General features: G+C 47.2%; 1 protein-coding gene across 1 annotated transcript; it reads left to right on the top strand.

Annotated features, from left to right (window-relative positions):
• Positions 1 to 1627: 1627 nt before the first annotated feature.
• LOC119399559 (thiol S-methyltransferase METTL7B) lies at positions 1628 to 27213 on the top strand. The gene is made up of 3 exons (XM_037666370.2): positions 1628 to 2033; positions 21051 to 21200; positions 24199 to 27213. The coding sequence occupies exons 1-3, from the start codon at positions 1662 to 1664 to the stop codon at positions 24430 to 24432; spliced, it is 756 nt and encodes a 251-aa protein (XP_037522298.1). The 5' UTR covers positions 1628 to 1661; the 3' UTR covers positions 24433 to 27213.

Raw genomic sequence — 27213 nt, 5'->3', positions numbered from 1 at the left:
CGCTTCTTTCTTTCTTCTTTACTTCTTGCGTTTCTAAATGAAATTCAGTTGAGATGTCAGCGCCTGTCTCGTGTGCTTCTTCTGTCCGCCGTCCTACTCGTGAGCGCTGCACGAAATTCACCGTGAACACCAACCAACTGGCTCAGCTACATGCCTATGCAGTGCAAAGAGCATAGCGTAGCCATGTATAGCAAGGAGGTGCGAAAGGTAAGTGTGGGCGAGGAGGAGTGATGTGAGATTGAGGAGGACGGAAATGACAGAGCGGGAGGGTAAAGCGTAGCATAGTCTGCATTGCGTCCCACAAGGCAAAACCATGTATAGCACAGTCATATATAGCAAGCTGGTGAGAAAGGGAAGTTCGGGTGAGGAGATGGAAAGGAGAAAAGGAAAGCGTAATGCATTGCATATTATTGTATGGCGTTAAAGGGCCCCTAAACCACTCCGTGTCTAAAGACGAGAGTGGTGCCTTCCTGGCCTTCTCTGCGCTTCCTACAGGACGTATCACCTCCTCGCCACCTATTTCTTCATAAAGCAAGTGTTCAATGCCAGGACTAAGCTTTGAGTCTATCAGGGTTTGGCGCTCGTCGGCTACACGCTGTTGTCTCCGTCTGCGCAGTCGCAAACGGACAGGACGAAGTGAAATCAGTTGGTTGCGCATGAACGCCACGCGAGACAAGAATAAGTGTGCGACTACATGACAAAGCAGGGTAAGAGACAATTCACAAATGATATCCGTCTTATACGGAGCAATCCAGAGATTATTTGCTCATGACGTCACGTGCAGAGACTGCTCTTATGCATCTCTGAAGCGGGCGGCGCAGAAACACGGACAAAAGTAAGGTACGACACATCACAGAGCTATGTGGTGTGTCATACCTTACTTTTGTCCGTTTTTCTGCGCCCCCCGCTTCAAAGATGCATAGCCAGTTCGGCCTTGCCCAGACAGCAATTCTTCTGCAAAAGACGGCTGGCCTCGTGAAGTGCGCCGAAAGGACAAGTGAACAACAGGAGAGAATAATGCACTCTGTTTTTTTTTTTGCATTTTCAGAGCCTGTTTACGGGCCCTTTAATAATATATCGGGCGTTTTACGTCCCAAAAGCACAATATCATTATGAGTGGCGACAGTTGTGGAGGGCTCTGTAAATATTGACCATCTAGACTTCTTTAACATGCCCTGACATCGTACAGTACACGGGCCTCTAGCACTTCGCGTCCATCGACATCAACCGCCGCGGTCAGGATTCAATCCGCGACATTCGGGTCAGCAGCCGAGCACCATAATCGCGACGCCATCGCGGCGCACTTAAATAACAGCAATAATAATGCTAGATGAAATCAATACAATGTTACCCCCCCCCGGCTTAGAAACTGCAACTCTGATAATTCAATGCAGTTTAAAGTTTAACATGCGCTCAAAATATTGGATCCGGTGTCTCCATTGTTACAAAAAAATAGAGCAGTACATTTGGCTTTTTCACAAAATCGCTTGTAGTGCTCGTTCACTCAGGTGCGCCATAAATTCCGATAAAAAAAAAACATCGTTTCGAATCCGGCATCTGCGGCATACGAATACCCAGTTTGTGCAGGTGGTGTCTGGTTGTCGCGCTCGAATGTTGAGCCAGAACATACGGGTCCAGTGTGTTTGAACATAGCGGAGAAGATGCGGTCTCTCTGGAATCTCTTAGGGAATATTTGGGTTGCAGCAATACTCCTGTTCGGGGTCATCTTTCTCCCGGCGCTTCTGCTGTCCAGAAAGTTCCGAGAAATGTACTTTGTCGCCACTTTTCGCGTCGGAATATTCTTATATGCAGACGCCATGGCTCCGGCACGGCGGGCTGCGCTTAAGCCTCTGGAGCTCCTGGAGTCGCATGATCCCGTGCTTCGCGAAGAGGGTTGTCTCCGGGTTTTAGAAGTTGGAGCGGGTTCTGGAGCAAACTTTGGGTTCATCACACGAAAGATAAAGTACACCAACGTGGACCCCAATGCAGAATTCGGCAAGGCATTCCTGAGCGAGCTCCGCAACTACCCAAAGGTATGCACTCATTTTCACACTAAAGAGAAAACCGTTTTTACGGAAATCACACCAACCACTATCGGGAGCTGCATGTCGGCTTATCGGTAGGAAAATCGTAAATGAAAACATCACATGTTACTTTGACGCAACAGTTGTCGTTCCCGATCATCTGTCTATTCCCTGAGCGCTTTACTAATCCTGTTGGTACTTTTTGACATTTATGAACCTAAGTTTGGGACTATATTTTTTTTCTAAGAAGCTACCTTAAAACCATTTTTAAATTAGCGCGTTGTACGTTTACTAGCACATGAGTAATGCAACGCAAATGCGGGATAATTTATTACGAAAAAGAAATAAATTTTATTGTCACGTTTGCAATGTAGCCGATAACTATTGAACTTATGCGGTTTTATCTAAGCAATAAAAAAATAAGAAGGAAACTTTGCTGACAGTTCAGATATGCTGAAAATCACAGAGATACTTTTTTCTTCGAAAGGAACCATGTGAAGAAAAACATAGCATCTCAGCATCATTAAATTCACAGCAGCGAGATGGTAAGGACGAATGCGACATAACTTGAGCGAGCGCGCCAACGAACACAACTTGAATTCGCATGCGAAGAATCATTCTGGGGGAGGGGGCGGAGGGTCACGTTTTCTTTCATTGGAAATTCTGCAAATGCATCCTGCGTACAAATAACCCGGATTTCTTTTCTCATTATGCGCGATAGCCGCGACGGACACCTTCGGCTGCGCTGGCGAAGAAGTATGACACCAAAGTTGGCTGTTGCTGCGAGCCCATAACAGCTTACGCTGTAAGAAGTATTGATGTGATGTCACATGAAAAAGGTTGCTTGTACTGATAATAGGCTTAAGGACAAAAAAAGTTCCTAGGAACAGCTGTCATATTTTTCTGCGACGTTATCACTGTGAATTTCTTTTTTTCCTAAAGTCAACAAAGCCATTTAATGTTAAGCAGGTAGCTGTAGTCCATTGCATCTTTGGAGTTCAAAGCTCGCAATAAACATTTCTACCATTTACGTTTCTTTCATGTTCACAAAAATTTTCGCCAACTAATGATTTTCAGTTTCACTTTTTCGCAGACACTGAGTAAGGAAATCTAACACAGAATATACATTTGCTATGAGAACACCGTACTCTTCAAGCTACCACGTTTATTACCTATTAAAATGGATGTTTTTTTTTTAATAGCGAAACGGTTCTCAGTCGAGGCCTTTCATGCCCGGGGTTGGGGTAGCGGTGATCGCGTGACCTCGCATTGTGGCGAGAGTGAGGCTCGGTAGGAAGGGGAGGGCTGCGTGTGCTTCGAGAGGCGAAGGCCTGCAGCGAGAGGCGAGCGTGAGGGCACAAGATGTCGAGGGGTGAACCTTTGAGAAATGCGCCGATATTGGGGGACGGTGAGGTGCAGTGGAGAGTAAAATAGCGTGTCATTGTCAGTGTTCAGGAGTTTGCGCTTTCAAGATGGCGAACATTTCTCGTTCTCCCTGATGAAGAAGCCACCCGACGTGAACCTCAGCGACAGCTGACGCGAAAACGGGCGTGTCGTCGTCATGCCAACCGCGATGTTCGCGCAAGGGAGGCCGAAGCTAAGCTCCGGTCAACGGAAGACTAGAAAAACATAGAAGTACAATATAGCCTGATGAAGGACGGGCATAAGCTTCGGCGTTTCGACAGTGCTCGCGAAGTGGAGGTGGCTCGATTATTTTTTATTAGCTGACGTGAAATAATCTTTTTACTAGCTCTTTTACGTTACTGCTCCGCTACGTTCTTGCAGGACTATGAAAAAGGTTGCTTACGCTGCCAATTCTTGCATTCTTTACGGCGTTTTTTTGTCATTTCTTCAGTGAAAATTCCTTGTATCACTATAGTCTGGTGCAGTGAGGTTAATCGCAATTCGTGGAAGTCACAGCATGCAACGTCTAAAATAATTTTGCAAAGCTTTATATTTGCAGCGTGCACTTTCCAGGGTGGTTTTGTTTTCACAAACGCTACATGTGCCGCAAAAAAAGCATCAAATTTCTCATATCCTGTCTTCATCCTCTAGATAATAGCGGTAACAGTAATGTTCCAGTCGATCATAAAATCCAGGTGCATGGTCTCTCGACTGGGGATGGTGAGAGAAAGCTCCGAGGCATGATAAAAATCAAACGTTCGCTATCATTTCAGATATAAGATACAGGTGCCTTCTCCTATTGCAAGATGGCTTGTTGCTTTGTTAACTTGTTGCTTGTTGTTTTGTTAACTCAAAAGAGCAATATGCTCTGGCTGTGCAACTGTGCTCGTAAAATTTGGCAGGAACATGTGGAAACCAGCCTGGACACCGCCGCAAAATAAAATTTTCGGGCAAGGCTGTCGCGCAATGTGAACCAAGAAAAGCAAGCTAAATTGAGTGTTTTGGGAATACAGCACACCAGCGTATCCAACCGGTATTTGGGCAAACCGCTTATCCTGAGGAGGTATCCTGTACCTCTTAACAAGTAATTTCGGAGAGCCGGCTGTTAGGAGTACTAAAGGAAACCAGATACCTAGTATTCAGATTAAGCCGAATTTGATAGTCAAAGCAAGTTCAAGATTAGCGGCAGTTACAAGAAACCGGAAGGTGTGGTAAGGTGGGGCGACAGAATAGTTTTCGAATGCTTTACGATTCTATGTGGATGAAACAAATGATTGCTGAGCAGACGAAACGAACAAGAGATATTTGTAGTATGAGCTGAAAAATCAGTTAACTGCAAGCTTTGCATGAAGAAAGGCACGAAGAATGATCGATAGACGTAATGCTACGCTGGAATAGATGCAAAAAAACGACTTACTCCAGTTCCACGCAATGTGAAATCTACAGAAACGGAGAAGCTGCGGTTCTCCTGTGTTTCCTTTGTGGTTGTCTGTGAATTTCTGTGATGCTTTGTGACTTTGTGTGGGTGCCTGCGATTACGTTATTTGTAAAGTAGAGATGTACAGGAAAGGACGTGTAGAGTCCTTGCCTCACCCGCCCCTGCTGCAGTGACTTTAGGCCCTATTCACGCTCGCGCTGCTCTTCTCCGTTTCATTGTGCGGCTGCCGCTTTGTCCTTTTTGACCGATGCAGTTGTGCCCTATGCGAGTGTATCTACGAACCGGAACGTGAATTGTGACGCGGACACTCATCTGTTGACAGGTCCAGCCTTAGACTCACGCGCTCTGGGAATCGGTGCTAGGCGACGCATGCAGCACACAGCTGATAATGCCGCAATTTTTGCAAGCGAAACTATATTAAGAGGCCGACGGACATGTTTGTGCAAATAGCGTGTTCACGTAAACAGTGTGCAAGAGTCGATGGTGCATTGTTCGTCTAGGACGAGTCACTGTGATGGCGCTCTCATGGCTAAACTCGGTGAGTCACTTCTATGGGAGGTCTTAGTTTGCAGTTGGAAAGTGCAGGTCCTTTGCGGGATTGTGCGGCCTTATAAGCATGGGGATGATCGCGGAATGTGGTAGCCACGGTGGGCACCGTGTCATAGTCAAAGCGGCAGCCTTGCAAGATGAGTCGTTGTTGCAAAAAATTGCCAACCGCGACAACGGCGATCACCGATGTGTAACCTATTGGCCTCCCAAGCTCGGCCAGGGGGCGCTGCGTCGCACGCGTTTCGCCGCCTTTCTTGCAAAAACGGTCGCTCCTCTCCCGCACCTGCCTTTTAACTGCGCTGTCTCTGCACGTTCACGCACCCTGCACGCGCGGTTCTCTGCTCGCCGTGCACGTGCAGCTTCACGTGCCGCTTGCTCTGAAGGTTTAGAAAGATCCCAGAGATAGAAAAAACGTTTTCATGGTGGGAATCTCACCTGAGGAGGACGGTTGATCGACCACATTTTCGGGACCGAGCAGGTCGTCAAGGACAATGCTGTTTGTGTGAGCGCTATGTGCGTGCCGATGCTGAACGGGCACATTTCTTTTACATGAATAGGGAGGTGACTGCGCGAGTTCTGTAATTATGTTACCGGTAAAACGCACATTCGTTGCGGCAGTCGTGTATACTCGGAGCTGTCAGCAAACATCCAGCACGCTTTCGCGTGCGTTTTCTATTGATAACTTTTCGATTGCTTGGATGCCAAGTTTGTCGTGCGGCTTTAAATTTATTATGAACTCAGTGTGAAGAGAATAAATTTACATCTGCTCTGTTGAGTCACTGGCTGCATCGCTATGCGCAGTGTTCAGTTTCGTGGGAGATTCACTTTTGCCGAGGTTTGCATCGAATGATAACAACGTCGGATCGCAAGTTTAATGTCACCTTGAATCTTTTTAGAGCTCCCTTTGAGAGCATAATGATACGCGCAAACAAACAACAAATATTTCATGCCCACTTCGACCATGCACGTTTCTTGCAGAGGCGTGTTTCATTTCGAGCCTGATCACGCACCGTGTTCGCTTATTCGAATGTCGCTTTGGTTGTTTTGGCAGCTCGATTGGTCAGCATCATACTATATAGGGGCGTAGCCAAGGGGGGGGGGGGTGCAAACCCTCCCTGAAAATTTTCAATTTTGCTTGCGTATATGTACGCACACATACAAATGCACGCACTAACATACATAAAATATGGTTGGATCCCCCCCCCACCCGAAAAAAATGTCTGGCTACGCCCCTGATGCTATACAATACCCACTGGCATCGCGCATGTTTATGATTATGCCGAGATTTGTGCCCGATGATAAGCGCATCTGAATTCGCGAAGCCATCGAAAATTTAATTGCCACCTTGGTTTTTTTTTAGCTCGTTTCCAAAGCGGCAACTGTATATTGCCCGCGGCACACGCGCATGCAAGGCTTTTTTTTACGTGCCAAACGCATGACATTATTACGAGGCACGCCGTGGTGGATTAATTCGGATTAATTTCGGCCACCTGGGGTTCTTTAACGTGTACATAAATCTAAGTACGCCGGTGTTACTGCATTTCGCTCCCACCGAAATGCAGCTGCCGTATACGTGAATCGAACCCATGACCACGATCTTAGCAGCGCAAGACTTCAGCCTGCTAAGCAATCACGGCTTGTCGCATGCAAGGCCAATATAAACGCTCAGTGCAAACATGCAGCTTAATTCTGTTTACAGGGAGCCGCGACAGGAAATGTACCGCAATCAGCTGAATTAAACACTTAGTACTCACGGCACGTTATTGAAACTGTGGTGTAATAAGCCCACATACTCCGCTACTGTCACATTACAAATGGTTGACTCGGAAAGCCAGCGCGCAATCTCGAAACGTACAGCGGCTGTCTATTTGTTGTAGCTTCGGTTCACAAACGCACTTCCCTTTCAAATGAGCGCGATCATCGCGTTTCTCCCCGTTAATAGTTCGCAATACTGTGTACGACAAAAATTGCTTCAAGGTGACAAGACCGCTAAAGCATCGCGGCGAACTGCCATAATCCACTCTTGACGCCTCTGCTCCTCGCATTGCTTGCATAGGAAACGGTGGAACATGACGGGAAGTTTCCGGCTCTTGGTCATTTTTAAACTTTCTTGACAGTTCACAGTGCAGCAGGACTGCATGCCTGCTTTCGAGTACGACGAAGAGACGGCACCCATAGCGCGAAAAATGCGAGATAAAAGCCCCGGGGAGCACGTTCTCCGCGCGCGCAATGGGAAAACCAAGCAAGAGCGACCCGTCCGAGCTACCGGAGCTTACCCCTCTCTCCGCTGGGGCGGCGGACGGCGCTGCGCAAACTTGAGCGTTGGAGGCCTATGGACGACCGCCACGCATGCTTTGCGTCGATTTCATTGTTAACATGAGACACTCTTCCTCGCCCGTCACCCTTCCACAAGCCCCCTGGATGCGCATAGCAGATCGAGTGGCTTTTCTCTCCTGCCTGTGTGTAAATGGAGCAGTGTGCGTTGCGCGGGCTGGTAGAAAATCGCAGACTAGATAGATAGATAGATAGATAGATAGATAGATAGATAGATAGATAGATAGATAGATAGATAGATAGATAGATAGATAGATAGATAGATAGATAGATAGATAGATAGATAGATAGATAGATAGATAGATAGATAGATAGATAGATAGATAGATAGATAGATAGATAGATAGATAGATAGATAGATAGATAGATAGATAGATAGATTAAGGCGATCGCTATCTGTCATCGACCTCGAGAGGGCAAAGTCGAAGCGCGTGCCATCCCCACCCCAGTCAGATAACCAACACCCCACCTCCACCCAAAAAGAATTGCTGGCAGTGATGTTGATCAAAAAATAACATCTGCTTTCGCAATGCGACATTTTGCTCATGCACTCAAACTAAGACAAATGTTTAGAAAAAAGTCCCTGCATAAAATCTATTAGAACAGCCTGTCGCTGGACTAGTTTTATTCTCGCAAGCTTTGTGAATTTGTGCATTCGAACACGCACTACCAACCGAAGTCAAGATGGTAATATCATCATCATCGCCATCAGCCTGTCTACGCCCACTGCAGGGCAAAGGCCTCTCCCATGTTCTGCCAATCAACCCGGTCCTGTGCTTTCTGCTGCCACGTTATATATATACCACGTGGTAATATATAATGTTGTATAACATATTGCCGCGCGTATGTGCCAGTGGCGACGGCAACGAAGCAGCGCGAGTGTTTTTGGCCCATCGCGGGGACGAAGAAGACGTGGCAGTTTCTCTGAATGATAAAGCGTGTTTGCCTATCGTTCTCCGTGTCCTCGTCGATCCCACGTCGTTACACTGGTGGAGGTGCTGGGTAAGCTTCATGCTTGGCACTCCTTCGCGGAGCCGAAAATCGAGCCCGGAATCGCCACCACGCGTCGTAACACCGGTCCACCGATTCAGTCGCCGTCTGTTAGGCCTGGCGCCCGAGCTCAACCCCCTGTCAGAAAATTCCAGCAATCGCTTGCCTCCTTCAACCATGGCCACTGCAGCTCCATCGCACCTGACACTGCAGAATCCTATTATTCCTGAGTGCTTTCATGGTGAAGCCTATGAAGACGCCCAAGACTGGCTGGACCAGTTCGAGCGTTGTGCGAAATACAACCAGTGGGCCACCCCAGAAGCCAAGCTTTCGAATGTCTACTTCTACCTGAAGGACAACGCTCAGACGTGGTACATCAACCGGGAAAGAAGCTTGGCTACTTGGGACGACTTCCGCGCCCAGCTGCTTGACACTTTTACTAGTGTCGACAGAAGGGAGAGTGCACAACGTCTCCTGGAAACCCGCATCCAAAAACCAAACGAGAGCGTGGCTATGTTCGCCGAAGACATGGCCCGTCTTTTCCGTAGGGCAGACCCCGAGATGCCGGAAGAGAGGAAGTTACGGTATCTCATGCGAGGAGTGAAGGAGCAACTGTTTGCTGGGCTTGTGAGAAATCCACCAACGACAGTAGCTGAATTCACCAAAGAAGCCACAGCGATCGAACGGGCTCTACAGCAACGGTACCGCCTGCATGACAACATGATCAACTCTGTAGCGAGTACTTCTGTTATGACTGTGAGCAACGAGAAGCCTCTACGTGAAGTCATCCGGGAGATTCTGCGAGAGGAGCTTCGGCAGCTTGGTTTAATTCCACCAGAACCGGCGCCGGCATTGTCTTTTGTCGCTGATGTTGTCCGGGATGAGGTCCGTCAGGCCCTTTCATCGCCCGGCTATTGTGATGTGCCGCGGCATCTTACTTACGCTGATGCTCTCCGACGCCCAGTCATCGCACCTTCGACGCCGCCGGCTCCAATGCCTAGACCACCACCAACCCTCGCACAGCCGATCTCATCGCCGGCGACTCTCCCAACCTCGCCGATCTCGCCGCCACGAAGAATGCCGTATGGCCGACATCCAAACACCGCAACGTGGTTCAATGGAGAATCCTCACTGAACTACCAGCGTCGCAAAACCGATCTGTGGCGTACCGCTGACCGTCGACCGGTGTGCTTCCATTGCGGCGAAGCAGGGCACGTCTATCGAGTTTGCCGTTATCGCGACGCTCAATACTCGAGATTTCCACCCCACCCTGATTACGCGACGCATGACGGTCGACGCACGTACAACGACGCTCCTCTCGACATACCGCCACAAAATCCAGCGACGCCCCGCTCACGTTCTCCATCTCCTGCGCGGTACAGTTCACCGAATCGCCGCAGTTTTGCCGACGTCACTAGGGGCAGGTCCCCTAGCCCGCGACGGGGAAACTAGACGCAGCGACCTCCGGGGGTGGGGTTGCCAATCATCGAAATTCCGAACAGCCCCCATTACAGACGAACGACTCGAAGTCGCCGAAGCCGAAGACGACGAGCACACCGACGAATACGACGAATGCGCCAGCTGCCGATGTAACCGACGTCGTCAGCGCTGACCTCGTCGTCCACATTGACGGCCATCAAGTAACAGCTCTTGTTGACACTAGCTCTCACTTTTCCATAATAAGCCTACAGCTAGCCGACAGACTAGGGAAGGTAAAGATGCCATGGTACGGACCCAATATAAGAACTGCCGGAGGTCAGTTAATGACACCTGTTGGAAAGTGCACGGCCCGACTCTTAATCGCTGGTTCCACCTTCGTCGCCACCCTCGTCATCCTTCATGAGTGCTGTAAACAGCTCATATTGGGAATGGATTTCTTGCGCGAATACGGGGCTGTGATTAACATCCGCGACAGGAGCGCAACGTTCGCTACAACCTGGGGCACTGCTAATGATGAGGAAAACCAACGACCTCGATTACGTATCGCCGGCGACGACGTCATACTGCTGCCGCGGAGTTGCTGCCTCGTACCCGTGCACTGCGAGAGCCTGCAGAGCGGCACTGGCATCGCTGAACACATCAATGAGCTAGCATTCACTTGCGGCATTTCTATTGCCAGGGCTATTGTCATAAATGTGATCGATGGACGCGCTGACCTCTTGTTGACGAATTTCAGCAAGGAACGCCGACACATTGTTAGAGGCACTGCCATTGCCTATTTCGACGAACTCGCGCAAATTGAAGATTGCCATCTAGTGGAGGAGGTGGCAGCGTCTCCCATCACTACACCGACACCTGTTGACGTTAGTCCGACGTTATCGACCGTCGAGCGAGACCGCCTTCTTGCGCTGATCCACAAGTTCCACGGCTGCTTCTCATCAACTTCAAGAGTTGGTCAAACGCCGCTCACAAAGCACCGCATCATCACAGATTCTGACGCCAGACCTATCAGGCAAAATCCTTATCGTGTTGCCCCAAAGGAGCGTGATGCAATTCAAAAGCAGGTGAAAACGATGCTGGAAGATGGCGTTATTCGGCCATCTAACAGTCCTTGGGCATCGCCTGTAGTACTCGTAAAAAAGAAGGACGGCAGCTTGCGTTTCTGCGTCGACTACCGGAAGCTCAACCAGATCACAAAGAAGGATGTGTATCCGCTGCCGCGTATTGATCATTCCCTGGACAGACTACGAAACGCACGCTACTTTTCGTCAATGGACTTGAAAAGCGGCTACTGGCAGATTGAAGTGGATGAGAGAGACCGTGAGAAGACCGCCTTTGTCACGCCCGACGGACTTTATGAATTTCAGGTTCTTCCTTTCGGTTTGTGTTCGGCGCCAGCAACGTTTCAGCGTCTAATGGACACTGTACTATCAGGACTTAAGTGGCAAACCTGCCTGGTGTACCTCGATGACGTGATTTTCTTTTCTGCTACGTTCGATGAACACTTAAGAAGACTGGAAGCAGTTTTCGAAGCAATACGCGTAGCCGGTCTTACATTGAAACCTGAAAAATGCCACTTTGGCTTTCACGAACTTCAATTCCTCGGACACGTCGTCAGCAGCCAGGGGATCCGACCCGATCCGGATAAGATTGCAGCCGTGGCGCAATTTCCTACCCCATCAGACAAAAAATCAGTGCGACGTTTTTTGGGACTATGTGCCTACTATCGGCGGTTTATTGCCAATTTTTCGCGCATCGCATGGCCATTGACACAGCTCGCCAGGGAAGACGTCCCCTTCGCATGGGGCGAAGACCAGCAGCGGGCATTTCACGAGCTTCGTCAACGCATGCAAACGCCTCCCGTGCTCGCCCACTTCGATGAAGACGCGCCGACGATATTGCACACCGACGCTAGTAACGTGGGTCTTGGAGCAGTGCTCGTACAATGGCAGGACAACAGTGAAAAGGTGATCGCCTATGCCAGTAGGACGCTGTCCCGAGCAGAAGCCAACTACGCTACGACCGAGAAAGAATGCCTCGCCATGGTATGGGCAGTTCTGAAATTCCGTCCGTATTTGTACGGTCGCTCGTTCACCGTTCTCAGCGATCACCATTCACTCTGTTGGTTAATTAATCTGAAAGATCCATCCGGCCGTCTCGCACGGTGGAGTCTCCGGCTCCAAGAATTCGACTTCACTGTTGCTTACAAATCAGGAAAACGACACGCCGATGCCGACTGTCTTTCTCGGTCTCCTGTTGAGACAGCAGCCCAAGACGACGACGACACGGCCTTTTTGGGCGTCGTTGACACTGCCGCTTTTTCACAACAGCAGCGGGACGATCCTGAACTGCTACCGCTTATTCATTACCTGGAAGGACGAACCAGTAGCGTGCCGAAATTACTGGCAAGGGGCCTGACGTCGTACTGCTTGCGCAATGACGTACTTTATAAGAAGAACTTCTCACCTACTGGCAGCAGCTACTTACTCGTCGTTCCCTTGTCGCTTCGACGTGAGGTCCTACACGCCTGCCACAACGAACCGACCGCTGGTCACTTGGGCTACACCCGGACATTGGCGAGGATTGGGCAACACTATTACTGGCCGAGACTTGCTGCGGCCGTAAAAACTTACGTGCAGACATGTCTCGATTGCCAGCGTCGCAAACCGCCATCCGTCAAGCCAGCCGGTCTGTTGCAGCCTGTCCAAGTGCCGACAACACCATTTGCACAAATCGGCATGGATTTTCTGGGCCCCTTCCCAACGTCTGCTACCGGAAATAGGTGGATAATCGTCGCCACAGATTACCTCACCCGATACGCCGAGACGGGCGCTTTGCGACGGGCAACAGCACATGAAGCGGCGCGATTTTTTATCGAAGCCATCGTTTTAAGGCACGGTGCTCCTGCAGTAGTTATCACCGACAGAGGTACTGCGTTCATGGCCGAGCTTTTGGACACCGTTTTTCGACTCAGTGGTACCGCTCACAGGAAAACAACAGCGTATCATCCCCAGACCAACGGGTTGACTGAACGTCTCAATAGGACCCTGGCTGACATGATAAGCATGTACGTAGATGTAGAGCACAAGAACTGGGACGACATTCTACCCTACGTCACGTTCGCGTACAACACGGCACGTGAGGAGACCACTCGGAAGACACCCTTCAGTCTCGTTTACGGCCGTGAAGTTACGACAACATTAGACGCAATGCTCCCTCACGAAAATGATGGCAATGAGATGGACGCTGAAGAGTTTACACAGCGAGCAGAAGAAGCTAGACAACTTGCCCGGTTGCGAATCAACCAACAACAAGGCTATGACGCCAGACAGTACAATCTCCGACACAGACCCGTCACATACAACGTGGGCGAGAAGGTGTGGGTCTGGACACCTATTCGTCGGCGTGGGCTCTCCGAAAAGCTATTGCGAAGATACTTCGGACCTTACACAGTTATCCGACGCGTCAGTGAGGTCAACTACGAGGTTGTTCCGGACGGCTCTCAGAGCTCAAAGCGCCGAAAACATTCGCCAGAAATTGTTCACGTGCTTCGGATGAAGCCATACTTGCAGTGACTAACTGCGCAGTTTCTTTTTTTTTACCCTGCTTTCTGAACGTTGAACATCGGGGCGATGTTTATTTTTAAAGGGGGAATAATGCCGCGCGTATGTGCCAGTGGCGACGGCAACGAAGCAGCGCGAGTGTTTTTGGCCCATCGCGGGGACGAAGAAGACGTGGCAGTTTCTCTGAATGATAAAGCGTGTTTGCCTATCGTTCTCCGTGTCCTCCGTCCTCCGTCGTCCCACGTCCTCCGTCGATCCCACGTCGTTACAATATGTTCATCTCCAAAGGTGCACTTAGTGAACACGGACGACAGAAACGAAAAAGTACAGGATATAAGGCTCGTTGTCTTAAGTCCTGTACTTTTTCGTTTGTGTCGTTTGTGTTCACTAAGCACACCTTTGAAGATGAATCAACACCAACTAGCCCACCTTATAGCTCTTCTCAATAACATATGTTGCTCTCGCATATTCATTAGTCACCACCCCTCTACTGGGGAGAGAATCGCCGGGCTGATTCCAAGGGCTGACGTACCAACCCCCCGAAATGTACCGCGAAAGCACGGACAATTTAAGGGTGGGTCTTTTAAGCGCACCAGCGAACGGCGGTCGTGGACCAAAGACCGAGTTAGGGCCAAGAAAAAATGGTACATTGTCAGTTAAGGCAGAACAAACAGCACACAAACATGAAAAAATCTGTAAACAGGCGGTGGGTGCTCAAACCGACGTTTCGACAAGTGGACGTATCTTCTTCAAGGCTGGAGCGGATTTTCACATCGCAAGCTTTCATCTTCCACTTCCCGCCGTTTTTTGTTTTTTTTTGGATCACACAAACATGCACACTTGCCTGGTTCAATCACAACTCAAATGGGATAAAGAACAATGGAGAAGCAATAAATCAATAAATCAATACAAACGCTGGATAATATCCAAGTTATTTCATATTCACAGGCACTGCGTGTCCCTCCACGCAGACCATAGCGCTGACCAAGCGGTTCCCCTTCGGCATTCCATAAGGTCTCCTCTCAGTCACACTGTCGTCAAAACAATTCACTGCATTATATGCAGAAATTTACTCCTAACTTGGAAGGAAGCTGCGATGAGAGCAATAAGGAATCTACCTTTAACATCGCAGGTTCATTCACATTTATTTATCTAACATATCACGAAAGTAGAAAAATATATTATTTCCGTATTCTTAAGCCATTTAAAATTAAAGTAAAGCAAAAAATACAGTTTGGGAACTGGAGGCCCGAGACACTGGGTCTCCAAGCTGCGGGGGTAGACTGCTCTTGCGTTCAGAGGATCCGCATAGTTTGAGAAGTGGGTCATACGCAGGCTGCGTCGGGTCAAACGCACGGGGCGCAACACGTGGCGAAATTAAAATTATGCGAGACTCTAGTCATACTTCATCTTGTCCCGTGCTACTTCTGCGTCGTATCGCTGGTAACCCAAGACGCCTTGAGGACTCACGCTAGTTGTGGAGTTTTAAGTCTTGGGTAAACGCGAGCGCAAGACCCCATGATTGGCTTGGGTTCTGAGCATGTGCCCTGGGGCTCTCAAATTTATCAGGTCCCCGACACCTTGGGGCCCCAATTCTCAAACTATCTAGTTTGCTGAAGCAATCATAACGTAGTTCAGCGCAAAAAACAGGCAACAGACGAGCAAGAGGACAAGGACACAGCGCATTCTTCCAACTAAAGTTTATTGGATTGGAACGCATGTATATATACACGCAGGGAAAGCAAGAAAAGATAAAAGAAAAAGAAAAAAAAACAGGAAGTAAAAATCGAAAGGTGAAAAGAAGAAAAGTGCCGATAAGTCACACACGTGTGCCAACACCGCCCGCCTTCCCATGACTCGCCAAAAACAAAAGCTCTTTGTCAGAAAGATGCAAGGAGGGCATGCTTACGCATGCGTCCCCAGACCATGGTTTTCATGGTTGTCATGGTTTTCATCTTACCAACTGTCATTCATGTTCTTCATACAGTCACATCGCGTAATACCAATTTTGCTGTATATCAATCTACTGAAACTGCCGCTAGCGCATCATGAGCGTGGCATGTAAATACATGACTTGCATGTCATGATTTTCATGCTACCACGTCTCACTTACGTTCTTCATGCTGTCGTGTCGCGTAACACCAATTTTGGTGTATATCACGCAAGCGAAACGGACGCGAATGCACCATGAGCGCGGCATGTAAATCATGACATACATGTCATGGATGTCATGGTTTTCATGCTACCACCTGTTATTCATGTTCTTCATAAAGTCACATCACATAGTACCAATTTTGGTGTATATCAATCTAGCGAAACGGCCGCGAGTGCGCCTTGAGCGTGGCATGTAAATCATGTCATACATGACATGCTTATCATGATTTTCATGTTACCACGTGTCAGTTGTGTTCGTCATACAGAAATGTCTCGTCATACCAGTTTTCGTATGTATCCCTTCATTTAAACGGCCGGGAGCGCCCCGATACCATGTCATGTAAATCATGCTGCACATGACATGCGCGTCATGATTTGCATGTTAGGACCTGTCATTATGTTCGTCATGAACTCTTGTCACGCCGTACCAATTTTGGTATATATGAAGTTTACGGAACGGCCGCAAGAGCCCAAAGGCCGTGGAATGTAAATCATGCTGTTCATGACATGCATGTCATGATTTTCATGATATGACCTGTCATTTATGTTCGTGATAAGGCCATGTTATGACACACCAATTTTGATATACATCCGATTAACGAAACGGCCAGGAGAGCACGAAGTCATAGGCGGCTAGATAGATAGATAGATAGATAGATAGATAGATAGATAGATAGATAGATAGATAGATAGATAGATAGATAGATAGATAGATAGATAGATAGATAGATAGATAGATAGATAGATAGATAGATACGCTCAAAGTCGCAGAAGTTCGCTAAGAAATGCTTCGCATTTAAAAAGACAGGGAAAAATAAAGAGAAACAAAGAAAGCCGCCCCGCTGCGCGCTTCCTTCAGGCTTGGCTCCACTAGTGCGAAGCTGCGTGAATTTCATTCTGCGACCTAAAAATGTACCAATTATAAATTCCTTATATGGTTGTTGTGTTGGAACTTTGTCTTCTCAATGTACTGCTTATCGCGACTCGCCGTGATAACACTGTAATGGTGTGTTGTTTAGTAAGTCTACTGCCTTTTCTGCCCTGCACTGCCATGTGCACAAGAGATATGGGAGCTTTGTCAAGCTGGTTTCGAGCGGCTTTTCCTCCCATATGCTTAAAACATGTATTGTATACCTGCTTCTTCGAAATAAATAAGCTAAACTAAAAAACTTTACGACTTAAGTGTGTCACCTCGGGCGTGCACGCATAAAGGCTACAAATGTATTCCCAGGGCCTGACAAGGAAATAGAACAAGAAGTGGCTGGCTAGTTGGCACGGAATATTTTGAGGTTTAGCTCAACACGACAGCGCAGGATGTCAGATGCGATGATGGCATGGCGCTACTAACTCATATTTCATTCCTATCGTACACGCAGTATAACCTCAGTTTTTCATAAATTATATTGGTCTTTCTTAGAGCATTAACTCTGATATATGTATGTGCTGTATGTGTTAACGCCGGCAACTAACTGCTCAGTAGTTCGAGTGGCCGCACGATATTAAAAGAAACGACTCGCTGTTCTTGCTATATTAACAAACTTGTGAATTCGGCTGTCATCTCTTCTTGCATGACATTTGCCCATGTGAACAAACTGGTGGCAGCCGTGTTGCACCTGCTATTCTGCTCCGCTATCTGATCGCTGCAGCGTGTTTTCCAGTAATCCCGCTCCGAGTTAAGGCCACCGCTGCACAGCCAGTACAAGTTTTTCGTTTTTGTCACGAAGCGACGTGCTCGACATTGTTCCTACAAAAGAGAAACAGCTGTGTTGACTGGCTATATTCACCGCGCAAGTTCGATTCTTATCACGACATCGTAACTTTCGCTGCCTTCAGTTCAGTTGAGTTCTGTTCGTCGACAGCACACCTGGTGTTTTTGGTGTACTGTCGCATGACCTAAAAAGCAATTTTACGCAAAAAAAGACAGGATACTGCCGTTCTTTTTGTTTTTGTACCACGCGTTGAGCTTATTAAAAAAGAAGAAGCTAGACTGTGAGCGTTAGAAATAAGAGTTATTTTAGTATTTTCCCCGCTTACATGTGATGGTGCTTCTGCTGATGGTGATAATGTCGGGTGCTTAATGCCGCATTGGGGAGTGATAATTATTGATATCCTGAAAATAGAATCATAGGCAAAAATCTCGAAGTCAGTGTCAATATGTCGGAGCACGTGGCCCTATAGATCCCAAGACAGGAGCTGTAAAGGGGACAAGATATTTATGTATTTCTGAATAACCCATAACTACCTTAATAAACACTAAATGCCTAAATAGTATTAGTTTTGTAACACTTTCTAGGCTGTGAGTTCAAGTAACGTGTCTAGATATATCAAATGCTGCTGAACGCTGTTGCGATACAAAGAACCACACTCCTGCAGCTTGAAGTCATATCAGATGTGTAAACTTGCCTATCACCCTGATTCGAGCAGAACAAGGCACTTGTTAGGGGTTGATGCCTGCGTATAACTCACTTGCACTAATGCGATAGCCCTCTGGGAAAGAGGTCTTTCTGCAGCTGCCAGTACAAGAGGCAACATGCTTAGCTGGGGGAAAAACAGCGCAATAAATGACGAAGACGCAGGAACACAGTCTACTGTGCTCCTGCGTCCTTGTCATTTATTGCGCTGTTTTTCCCCAGCTAAGCATCTACCAACTCGCCCAAATCAGTCTTGCAAGAGGCAGCAGCTTCACATGCGAGATACATTGGCAGATACTAATTTAAAGGGACACAAGAGAGAAAAAAAAGATGATGTTTCTTGCACAAGTGAATTACACTTTCAAAACACCACTTTTATCGCGAGACGTTTGGTAAGCGAGAATACGCTGAAAAAGAAAATACACATAGCGACGCTGTCACATTGTATCCGAGCGACGTTTCAGATCATATGCTTTTGTTTTGTATATTATTGTACTGCTCGCTGTGAAGGTGACTGCCAGCGGAATCTCATCTCAACCACGGGACGTTGTATCCGAGCTACGTGTTAGACCGTGTGCCTACGTGACTGGTATTTTGTGTGGGAGTCAATGGTTCACCCATGAACGACATCGAAAGTGAAGTGTGAACTACGGCAGCAACCAGTCCCTACGTGACTGTTTCAAGGATGCACCGTAACTACACTGGAAGCTGAGAGCGGCGCCCGTAGAAGTGTATAAAAACGGCCCGATCATATAAATCGACAGTCTGCTCTGCGCCGTAGAAAAGATCCACGCTCGGCAACTCCCGGGACACAACGCAGCGAACCTCAAGTCCGAAAACCCAACAACCCCCGCCATCGCAGAGCCGCCGCCGACCCGTCTCGCCAGCTTCAAGGGTCACTTATGAACAGCGCCCGTGCCGAAGGACTCTGCTGCGCCCGGTTACGTATGTCATTCGCTTGAACTTAGTGGATTGCGGACTCCAATTTTAAAGACGATAGTCTTTCTTGGGATACTTAAACGGAGAAATTTTGGTCTGTCTTTCTGTTTGTCGGCACGTCACTCGATTCTGCCACGCGGCCAAAGTTGAACCACTCGCTTACCGCCCACCCAGCTTGAACTGGTACGGCTGTTCATACTTGTGAACGTTGTCGATCAGAAAGTAAATATTACCCATATCTAAGGCGCAACATCACTAGGTAAGTATTAGGTGGTGTGTTTCTTTAATAGAAAATGCATTCATACGTAATTCTAAAGACCCTAGTTTCTTAAGCTGCGCTGAAAATGCGACTGCGCTGAAACTTGCCTTCCTCCTTGCCCTCTGAACGAGCTCATCGTTGTGTTTCGGTTTCTGTTCTGTATTGCACTGTACGAATGCCATGGGGCGCCGCTCTGGCATCCCTCTTTTACCCAGGCGACGTGTACATAAAAGAGTGTGTGGAGAGTACTCGTTGAGTGCGGACGTTTCTTCTGCTTCAGCGCTTCGCGCGAAACCGCGTGTTCGGGCTGGCTGACGTCCCCGCCGGTCGCGTTGGTCACCGCCGGTCTTCGCCTGCTGCTGCGCCGGGACTACCAGCCCGCAACACAGCACTCATGTTTCCCTACGTATTGCCAGATGGCGTCCGTATCTCACGCAGCGCCTCTTCTATCGTCTTTAGACGACATTTGCAGCGAAGCACGCAGATACGCGATCAATTTTTTTGTTCGGCTCTTGCTATTTGGTCATTCATCTGATATTGCTCAGGGTCTCTACATATATGAATATTGATGCATGCTGCACTTATTTGAATAATTCTGGAATGTATTTTTGTTTACTTTTGTGTTGAAGATAATTGTTCTGTTCGATTAGAAATATCTTTATCTTTGTTTCAACATATTATTAAAGCTTTCTTTTTGTTCTTTGATTGGACAAGGATCTTGACTCCTTCATACCGGCAATTGGCGCAAGCCGTACACCAGATGCCCAACCCCCATGCCACATCTTGGAAGGAGCTTGTGCTTCGGCCCCGAGTCGTGACAGATGCCCTATTGAAGTTCCCGGGCCAACTTGTGATGCGTCATAGATAATTACGAAGTATCCAAGGGCCTACCTAATTGTTTATTGGGAAAAAGCGGCATATATCATGCTCTTTTAAATTGCGTATATTGCAGGCTTTGCGTATATTGCATTGTTTCCCACACTCGAAACTTAGGCAGTTTCAAAAAATTCTATGAACCAGCGCCTGATATACGAAAAACGATTTTGATATCCGTGACGTCACCCAGACGTTCATGTCCTCGAGATTCGGTTTGAAATTGAGAAATGAAGCTTCGGTCTTCTTTTCCTGTCCTTATAAGTATAATTTGAACCCAATATAAAGACAATAGAGTTCTCAAAGAGTAATTAATCTGTCTAAATGGGCTCAATAGTTCGCTTTAATGTCCTTTTAACCATAACATAAAGCAACTATCTTCTGACAAACAAGACAATTAGCAGAGACTAGTGCTCCGCTATATGCTGTACACGATGAAATACCGCATTATTTGAGGAAGACCTGACGAGCAAGCACGGATTATTTTTTTATAATATTTAGAACGAAATACGCTAGTGTACTTAGGCACTAATGCCACTAAACGCGCTATGTGGAAAGTCCGATGCAAATTTATGTAATCTGAAACACACAGGTGGATTATTCGCTCTTTTTTCAAATACTGTATTTAAGGGCGCTTACTTAAAACGCCCCGTCTTTTGTGTGTATGCGCAGGTTGAATTGGAGCGCTGGGTTCAGTGCCCAGGCGAAAACATGGAGAAGCTGGAGAGCGAGCAGTTCGACGTCGTTTTGCTCACGTTTGTGCTCTGTTCAGTTGAAGACGGAAGGAAACTTCTAGAAGAAGCTAAACGAGTACTCGTAAAGGTATATGTTAAGCTTCTCTTGTTTATACTTGATATCCCATATGAGTGTGGCCGTGATCATCGGAGGGGCTTTGCAGCATTGAAATTCCATGGCCGTGGAGTTTCCCCGCTTCCTGTCTGGTAAAAGAAAATCTGGCAAACGAAAATTATAACGGACGATAGTCCAGGCAGTGTATGACATTGATTTCCTCTTTTCGTAATCACGCTCGCCCATTCGGTGCTTGGAGTCATGGAAGCTCGGCGTCTGTGGTGTCCTGACTTCTTTCTTGTCTCCGTGTTTGCACGCCCTGTCTTTTTAGAAGGAAGCTGAAGTTCTCTGAAGCTATGTGCAAATGAAGGGATTTTGGCACTTATCTCCAGTGAAGTGTTCCATCGATAAGGCCTTGCGAATGAGAGCGATAAAGCCCATTGGACGTCTTTATCGCCAGCAGTAAAAAAAAACTGATAGATTTTAGGTCACTCCAGGCATCGGGAAAAATGAAATACAAAAATACAAATTCGCAGCTTCGTTGCAAGGGCGAAGCAATGATTGCCATAGCAACAACTTGGAGTGTTATATGAAGCAATGCAGGCAGCCATCTCCTTTAGCATCCGACCTCCCGTAGGTCAAGAAAACGCCGGCTCGAGGGAACGCGGCCGCTGGACCGCGCGAAACGACCGTCGTGCTGTCTATCGGTTCAACGCAAACTGAACGATGACAATACCGCACGTAGAAAGATGTGAGCCGTCTGTTAACCCCAACAGAGAATTAATTAAACAAACACATGGCATGAGAGCAATTGACAGAGAGAAAGGGAAAAACAGAAAAAGAAGGATAATCAAAGAAATGGAAAAGAAGAACTAAAGAGACAGATCCTTGATCTCTCTGTCATAGGAATCGGTAAAACACGAAAGTGAAACTTGTCGTCACAGAAGTAGTTGCTTCCTTTAGTGCATTGGTATATCGAGCTTGTATATTGTATATTGTTGTTTGGGAGTTGTAGCACCGCCTGATGTGGACGCACTCACGTTGACGCCTAGCGGCACATCTCCGTACCGAAGGCTAACGCCCATGATCAAGATTTAACCCTTGCGGTAGCTGAAGTTCTTAACATATACGTGGACACCGCATTAGTGAATCCCGCGCAAGTATGGCAACTGCATAATAAACATTAATACTTAATATGCACTCCTCCAGAGCTTCGTGAAACGCGAAGAGAAGCGCTACGCGCTTCCTGTCTTCCCTCTAGCCTAGCAGTTAATTCTCACAGGGCGAGCGGAGAACGCGGTGCGACAGAGATGCGAGCGTTGGAGAGCTATTTTTCGATATGGATGGATGATATGAGCGAGGCTTGGGCTAAAGCCACCACCTCGCGGTGCGTATAAGAATATTACACTTCTATTGGAAACGCGCCGAATGGGACGTACTTCCTTGACGGAAATACGCCTTAAAAGTCTTGGTGGACCCCAGCATAAAACACTTTCGTGGTAAAAAACATAGAAAGAAAGTAACCGATTAACCGGCGTTAACCAGAAGACCTGAGGATCAACAAGCTTCACTGCGCGAAGCTTTACACCACTTAGTGCAAACTTCCCGCAACTGTATTTTTTTTTTCATGAAGTAGATGGGTAACGCGTTTTAGCGCAGGTCTCATTACCTCGTGCACATGCGAGTCAGACATATTTGATTTAATTTGTAAATGTGACAAAATGGCTTTTCAATTATTTATTGAGGCTGAACTTGGCCAGAGGATGCTGCGACTGCGAAAGGTCCGCTCGGAAAACGAAAACGCGTAACTAAAACGAGAAAATCGTCCGCCACTCCGCTGCAGCTCAGCGGGCCAACTCGGAGCGGCGCTGTCAAGCTAAAATACTATATTGATGACCATCCGCATCCTAAAGTGCAATTAAACAGAACACGAACAACCAAATGAGAGGTAGAAGCATTAAATGCTATAAACATGCCAGTAGCATGCGTTTGTCGGCCGTCCATGGCTCTATCAGATGAAGATTTGGCCTATTTAGGGAGCACTGGTCCTTCAGCCTATGAAATAACTGACGTCGCATCCCCATCTGACAGTTACTTCATTTCCGTTCCTTGTTTGAGAGCCACGCAGTAGCATTTCAACTTTGTCAAGAATAACTTTATACCTTCGCCTTTTATTCAGACGTCATCTATTCAGCGTTATCAGCAGGGTGTGCTAAAGGGGCACTTGTGCTCCTTCCTCACCCATCACGATGTAACAAGGGTTTGCACCCCCCAAGACAAACTCCTGCAGACGCCCATAGTTCGCAGCATTCATTCAACTTTTTCATGCGCTGTAATCGGGTGGTTGTCGAGTCGCTGAATTATTCACATGGCTATTTTGTTATTACTGAAATGGCTGTGGCGTTGCACATGTATCGTATGCTCTTTTCTAGCATCTATGTGCCTCGCAGAAATACTCCTCAAAAGTGTCCAAGTTCAAGAAGGGAGCCGACTGATGGATACACGGAGTGGGATAGGTTGAGCGAACAGGAGAAAGTGCCTCAGACAGGCTGGCCGACGTTTCGATAGGAGGACCTATCTTTGTCAAAGGCTCCTTGTCATCCCTTGTGTGTTAGTTTTAAGGGGTTAGTGTTGACGTCATGTCGAGCGGTGGCGCGTGTCGCTGTTGGTAATTGCTACCTCGAAAAAGAAAACTAGAAAGCTATTTCCAGCCACCGCTCGACATGACGTCAACACTAACCCCTTAGAACTAACACGCCAGGGGTGACAAGGCGCCTTTCACAAAAATAGGTCCTCCTATCGAAACGTAGGCCAGCCTGTCTGAGGCACCTTCTTCTGTTCGTTCCACCTATCCTTCTCAAAAGTTTAATTTTGTTGTCACACAGTAGCTTTCTTTTTGATGAAATGCAGTTTTAGGTGGCGCTTTTATCACTGCCTTAACATATCGCGCCGCTAATTTTCTTACATATAGCTTTTAGATGGTTGACAAGGTAATCTTTGATTCACTATGGCTTATTTCTCTTTCACCCAGGGAGGACACCTGATTTTTTTGGAGCATGTGGCTTTTCCAAAAGGGACGTGCTTCAGGTTCCTTCAAGACATCGTAACTCCGTTGTGGAAAGTTATTGCTGTGAACTGTCATGTAAACAGGGAGTCAGCGAAGCTGATACAGGAAGCTGGGTTTTCTCACGTCACTGCTAATTATATGGATGTTGACATGTGCTTTCTGTTAAGCCGACAGGTATATGGTGTTGCTATACCATAGCCCGTTAGAACAGCTGTGAACGACAACCGCATAGCTCACGAATACACTGGGTGTGAATTCGTTCGTAATCAGAACAGGTAATCTTTCTTCTCCAGCTAGAATAATCGCTGCACACCTGCAATAGCAATTAAAAAGGCGCAAAATGATAATATGCGGACAACTTAGAATCATATGCAGCATTTTGTTTTGGCTCTAATGCAAGATTAGGACAACAGAATTTTGAGCTAGTTGATAGAGACAATACCGTAGAAAAGGTTAGGGATGCTTGTTTCCATAGTCGGATAAAAATTAACAAGCCAGTGGCATTTTCTCCCCAAAAGCAGATAAATGGGTACCTGCACAAATGAGGACGAACTTTAAACTGGCGTACGGACGCCCGGTGAAGATATATGCATATCGGTTGTCCCAGTTAGTTTTAGCCAAGGGTTAGAGAATTCTACATTAGAGGCAGGCGTGTTAAATCAGTTGCAAATTGCTGACAGCCACCTTGCGCACTACAGATATTTTTTGTTCTGTAATTAATTTGTTAATTGGGAGTACTAAACTATATTGCTAAGTATTGACTTTTGGCAAAAAGTGCGACTTACAAAGTTCGAGAGCGCCTTCAAAAACCCCCACTGCATTATTTGCGATAAAGAATGCCTGACTTATACCATTTTTGCAGGCTCCAAAGAAAGCCTGCGAAATAAACAAAAAAAAAGACACGTGACTAGCGCATTCGCCCGCAGCGATGGTGCTGCTCTCAGCCGTGGTTTGAGGAAACCAAATCAGCTGCGGCCGCGACTCGCCGGCTCCGCTGCAGCGGTAGGCCGATAAGTTGGCGGTGGTTTCTTGGCCCGCGTCAGCCAGTTGGCGCGCGTGACGGTGCACGTTGTAGCGAGTTCCGTGAGCACCTCTGTGGCGGACCCTCTGGATGTAATTCATAATGTCGTATTGGTTTTCTCGGAAACAGGAATTCACAAGGAGAAAGGTCCGTGCTGCGTGGCAGAGGTGGAATCGTTCTTCCTTGTTCCGCCAAAATTTCGCTGACGGCAATTTACTAATGGGACGGAGCACCGCCGTGCAGCGGTACCCACAATGTCGCGAGCTCTCGACCCACTCGCGCCGCGCGTTGGCTCGGTCTCTAAAGTACTTCTACGCCCGGACTTGCATTTAACATTGACGCGGACAAAACAATGTTCCCTGAATGTATTGCACGTATAAATTGTTTGAAAACTTCTGTTTTCTTTATTGCTTCAAGCGACTAGGATAGCCTTGCCTAACACATCCCAAAAACTTTATATCTGACTTACTTATTGCTATAGTACGCGATGAGTAGAGCATACATTATCCCTGTGTTTCTCTCTGTGTTTGTAGCTTACTGTTGAAAACACGCTTGTTTGCTTGTGCGTTTATGATGCATTTACGTCGTTTTATTGTTACTTAGTTGCTTGGTCCATACATGAACTGCCGTATATGTATCTACAGTTTAGCGCTTAAGCATAATAGTGTCAAATGCTAACAGCTTCTTGTGTTATTTTTCCTTTATACTTTCTTTTCTTTAATACTTGACCGCTGAAACATATAGCACTGATTTCTTTTCGGAGCTTGGTTAAACTTGCATTAATTATTGTTGTATTCGCTCTTTCTTTCACTTTTATATCAATTGTTTGTAGTTGCATTTGCAAAAGCGGATATTCATAACGCCTGGTGCTCGGGCAACACTGGGCGCGTTCGCCATCTTTTTTTCCTGGGTGCAGTGGCGGAATCGTCTATTAGCGCGGAGGCCACGGAAACGATGAGCAGTAGTCGCTGGTGGAGCGTTGAGACCAAGAACATACGGCTGTTTCTTTCGACATCCAGCGCTGAATCGTTAGCGGACCTCACTGTGCTGCTACTAATCGACGAGAACACAATATCGGTGTTCTGCGCGCTTAAAAAGTCATGCGGACGACAGCCGTAAGAGGCGCAGAACTTTGTAAAGCCAAACTGTTGTTCGCTACTGAAGTGGGGTTCCGATAGAAAGTAGGCGTTCAAGAAAAGTATTCGTTGCCGAGGAGGTGTTACTGTCAAACTTGATAACCTTGCGCTGCAATGTATCTCCACTGTACTTCCCACTGCGATTATAAACACTCGTCACATGTCGAAACCAGGTTGCTTCTGCGCGCGCTGTGCTGCCTTCCTCGGCTCATTTCTTTAGCCACAGGTATGTTTATACCACTCCCCATGGCATGTTTCACAGTTTTACGAGAGAAGCAATGCATGGAGATGTGCCTGAGCGGTGCGCCGCAAAAAAAATATATTCGGGTCGCGCGTTGCAACTGTATACAAGAAAGCGGCCCGGGTACGTATTGCTCGTTTACTGCATGCTGGATGTTTATAATGCTGTGTGTACGCAGTCTGAGGCACGGAATTCGTATTGTCATTGTGTTTTTTTTTTTCTTTTTCGCAATACATGTGCGTCCCTTGACATGTCTTTTTTTTTTAATACTGCTCTTCAATATTGCGCTTTTTATATAACGAAAGCGCAGTGCCAATATTGTTGACTGAAACCAGTTCGCGTCGGTATTTTTTTTCTTCGTTAAGGTAACAAATGCGTTCGATTAAAAACAGTGTTACCGTGTTCCCGATATTCTCACGGCTCCCTCGTTGCCTGAACAGCGCACGAAGCATCGGGAAGTCTTCGCAGAACGAAGCGGAAAGACCAGCAGCTAGCACCTGAAATGCTCAGACGTGCCCAACAAAAGATGGCGGGTCAAGCTTACGGACTTGTGGACCGTCGTCGGTGTGCATTTTGAATAT

Source organism: Rhipicephalus sanguineus, chromosome 7 (assembly GCF_013339695.2).
Source record: "Rhipicephalus sanguineus isolate Rsan-2018 chromosome 7, BIME_Rsan_1.4, whole genome shotgun sequence".
NCBI classification, from domain to species: Eukaryota; Metazoa; Arthropoda; class Arachnida; order Ixodida; family Ixodidae; genus Rhipicephalus; species Rhipicephalus sanguineus.
The sequence above is the reverse complement of the archived record's forward strand: the minus strand, read 5'-3'. Positions and strand labels throughout refer to the sequence as shown.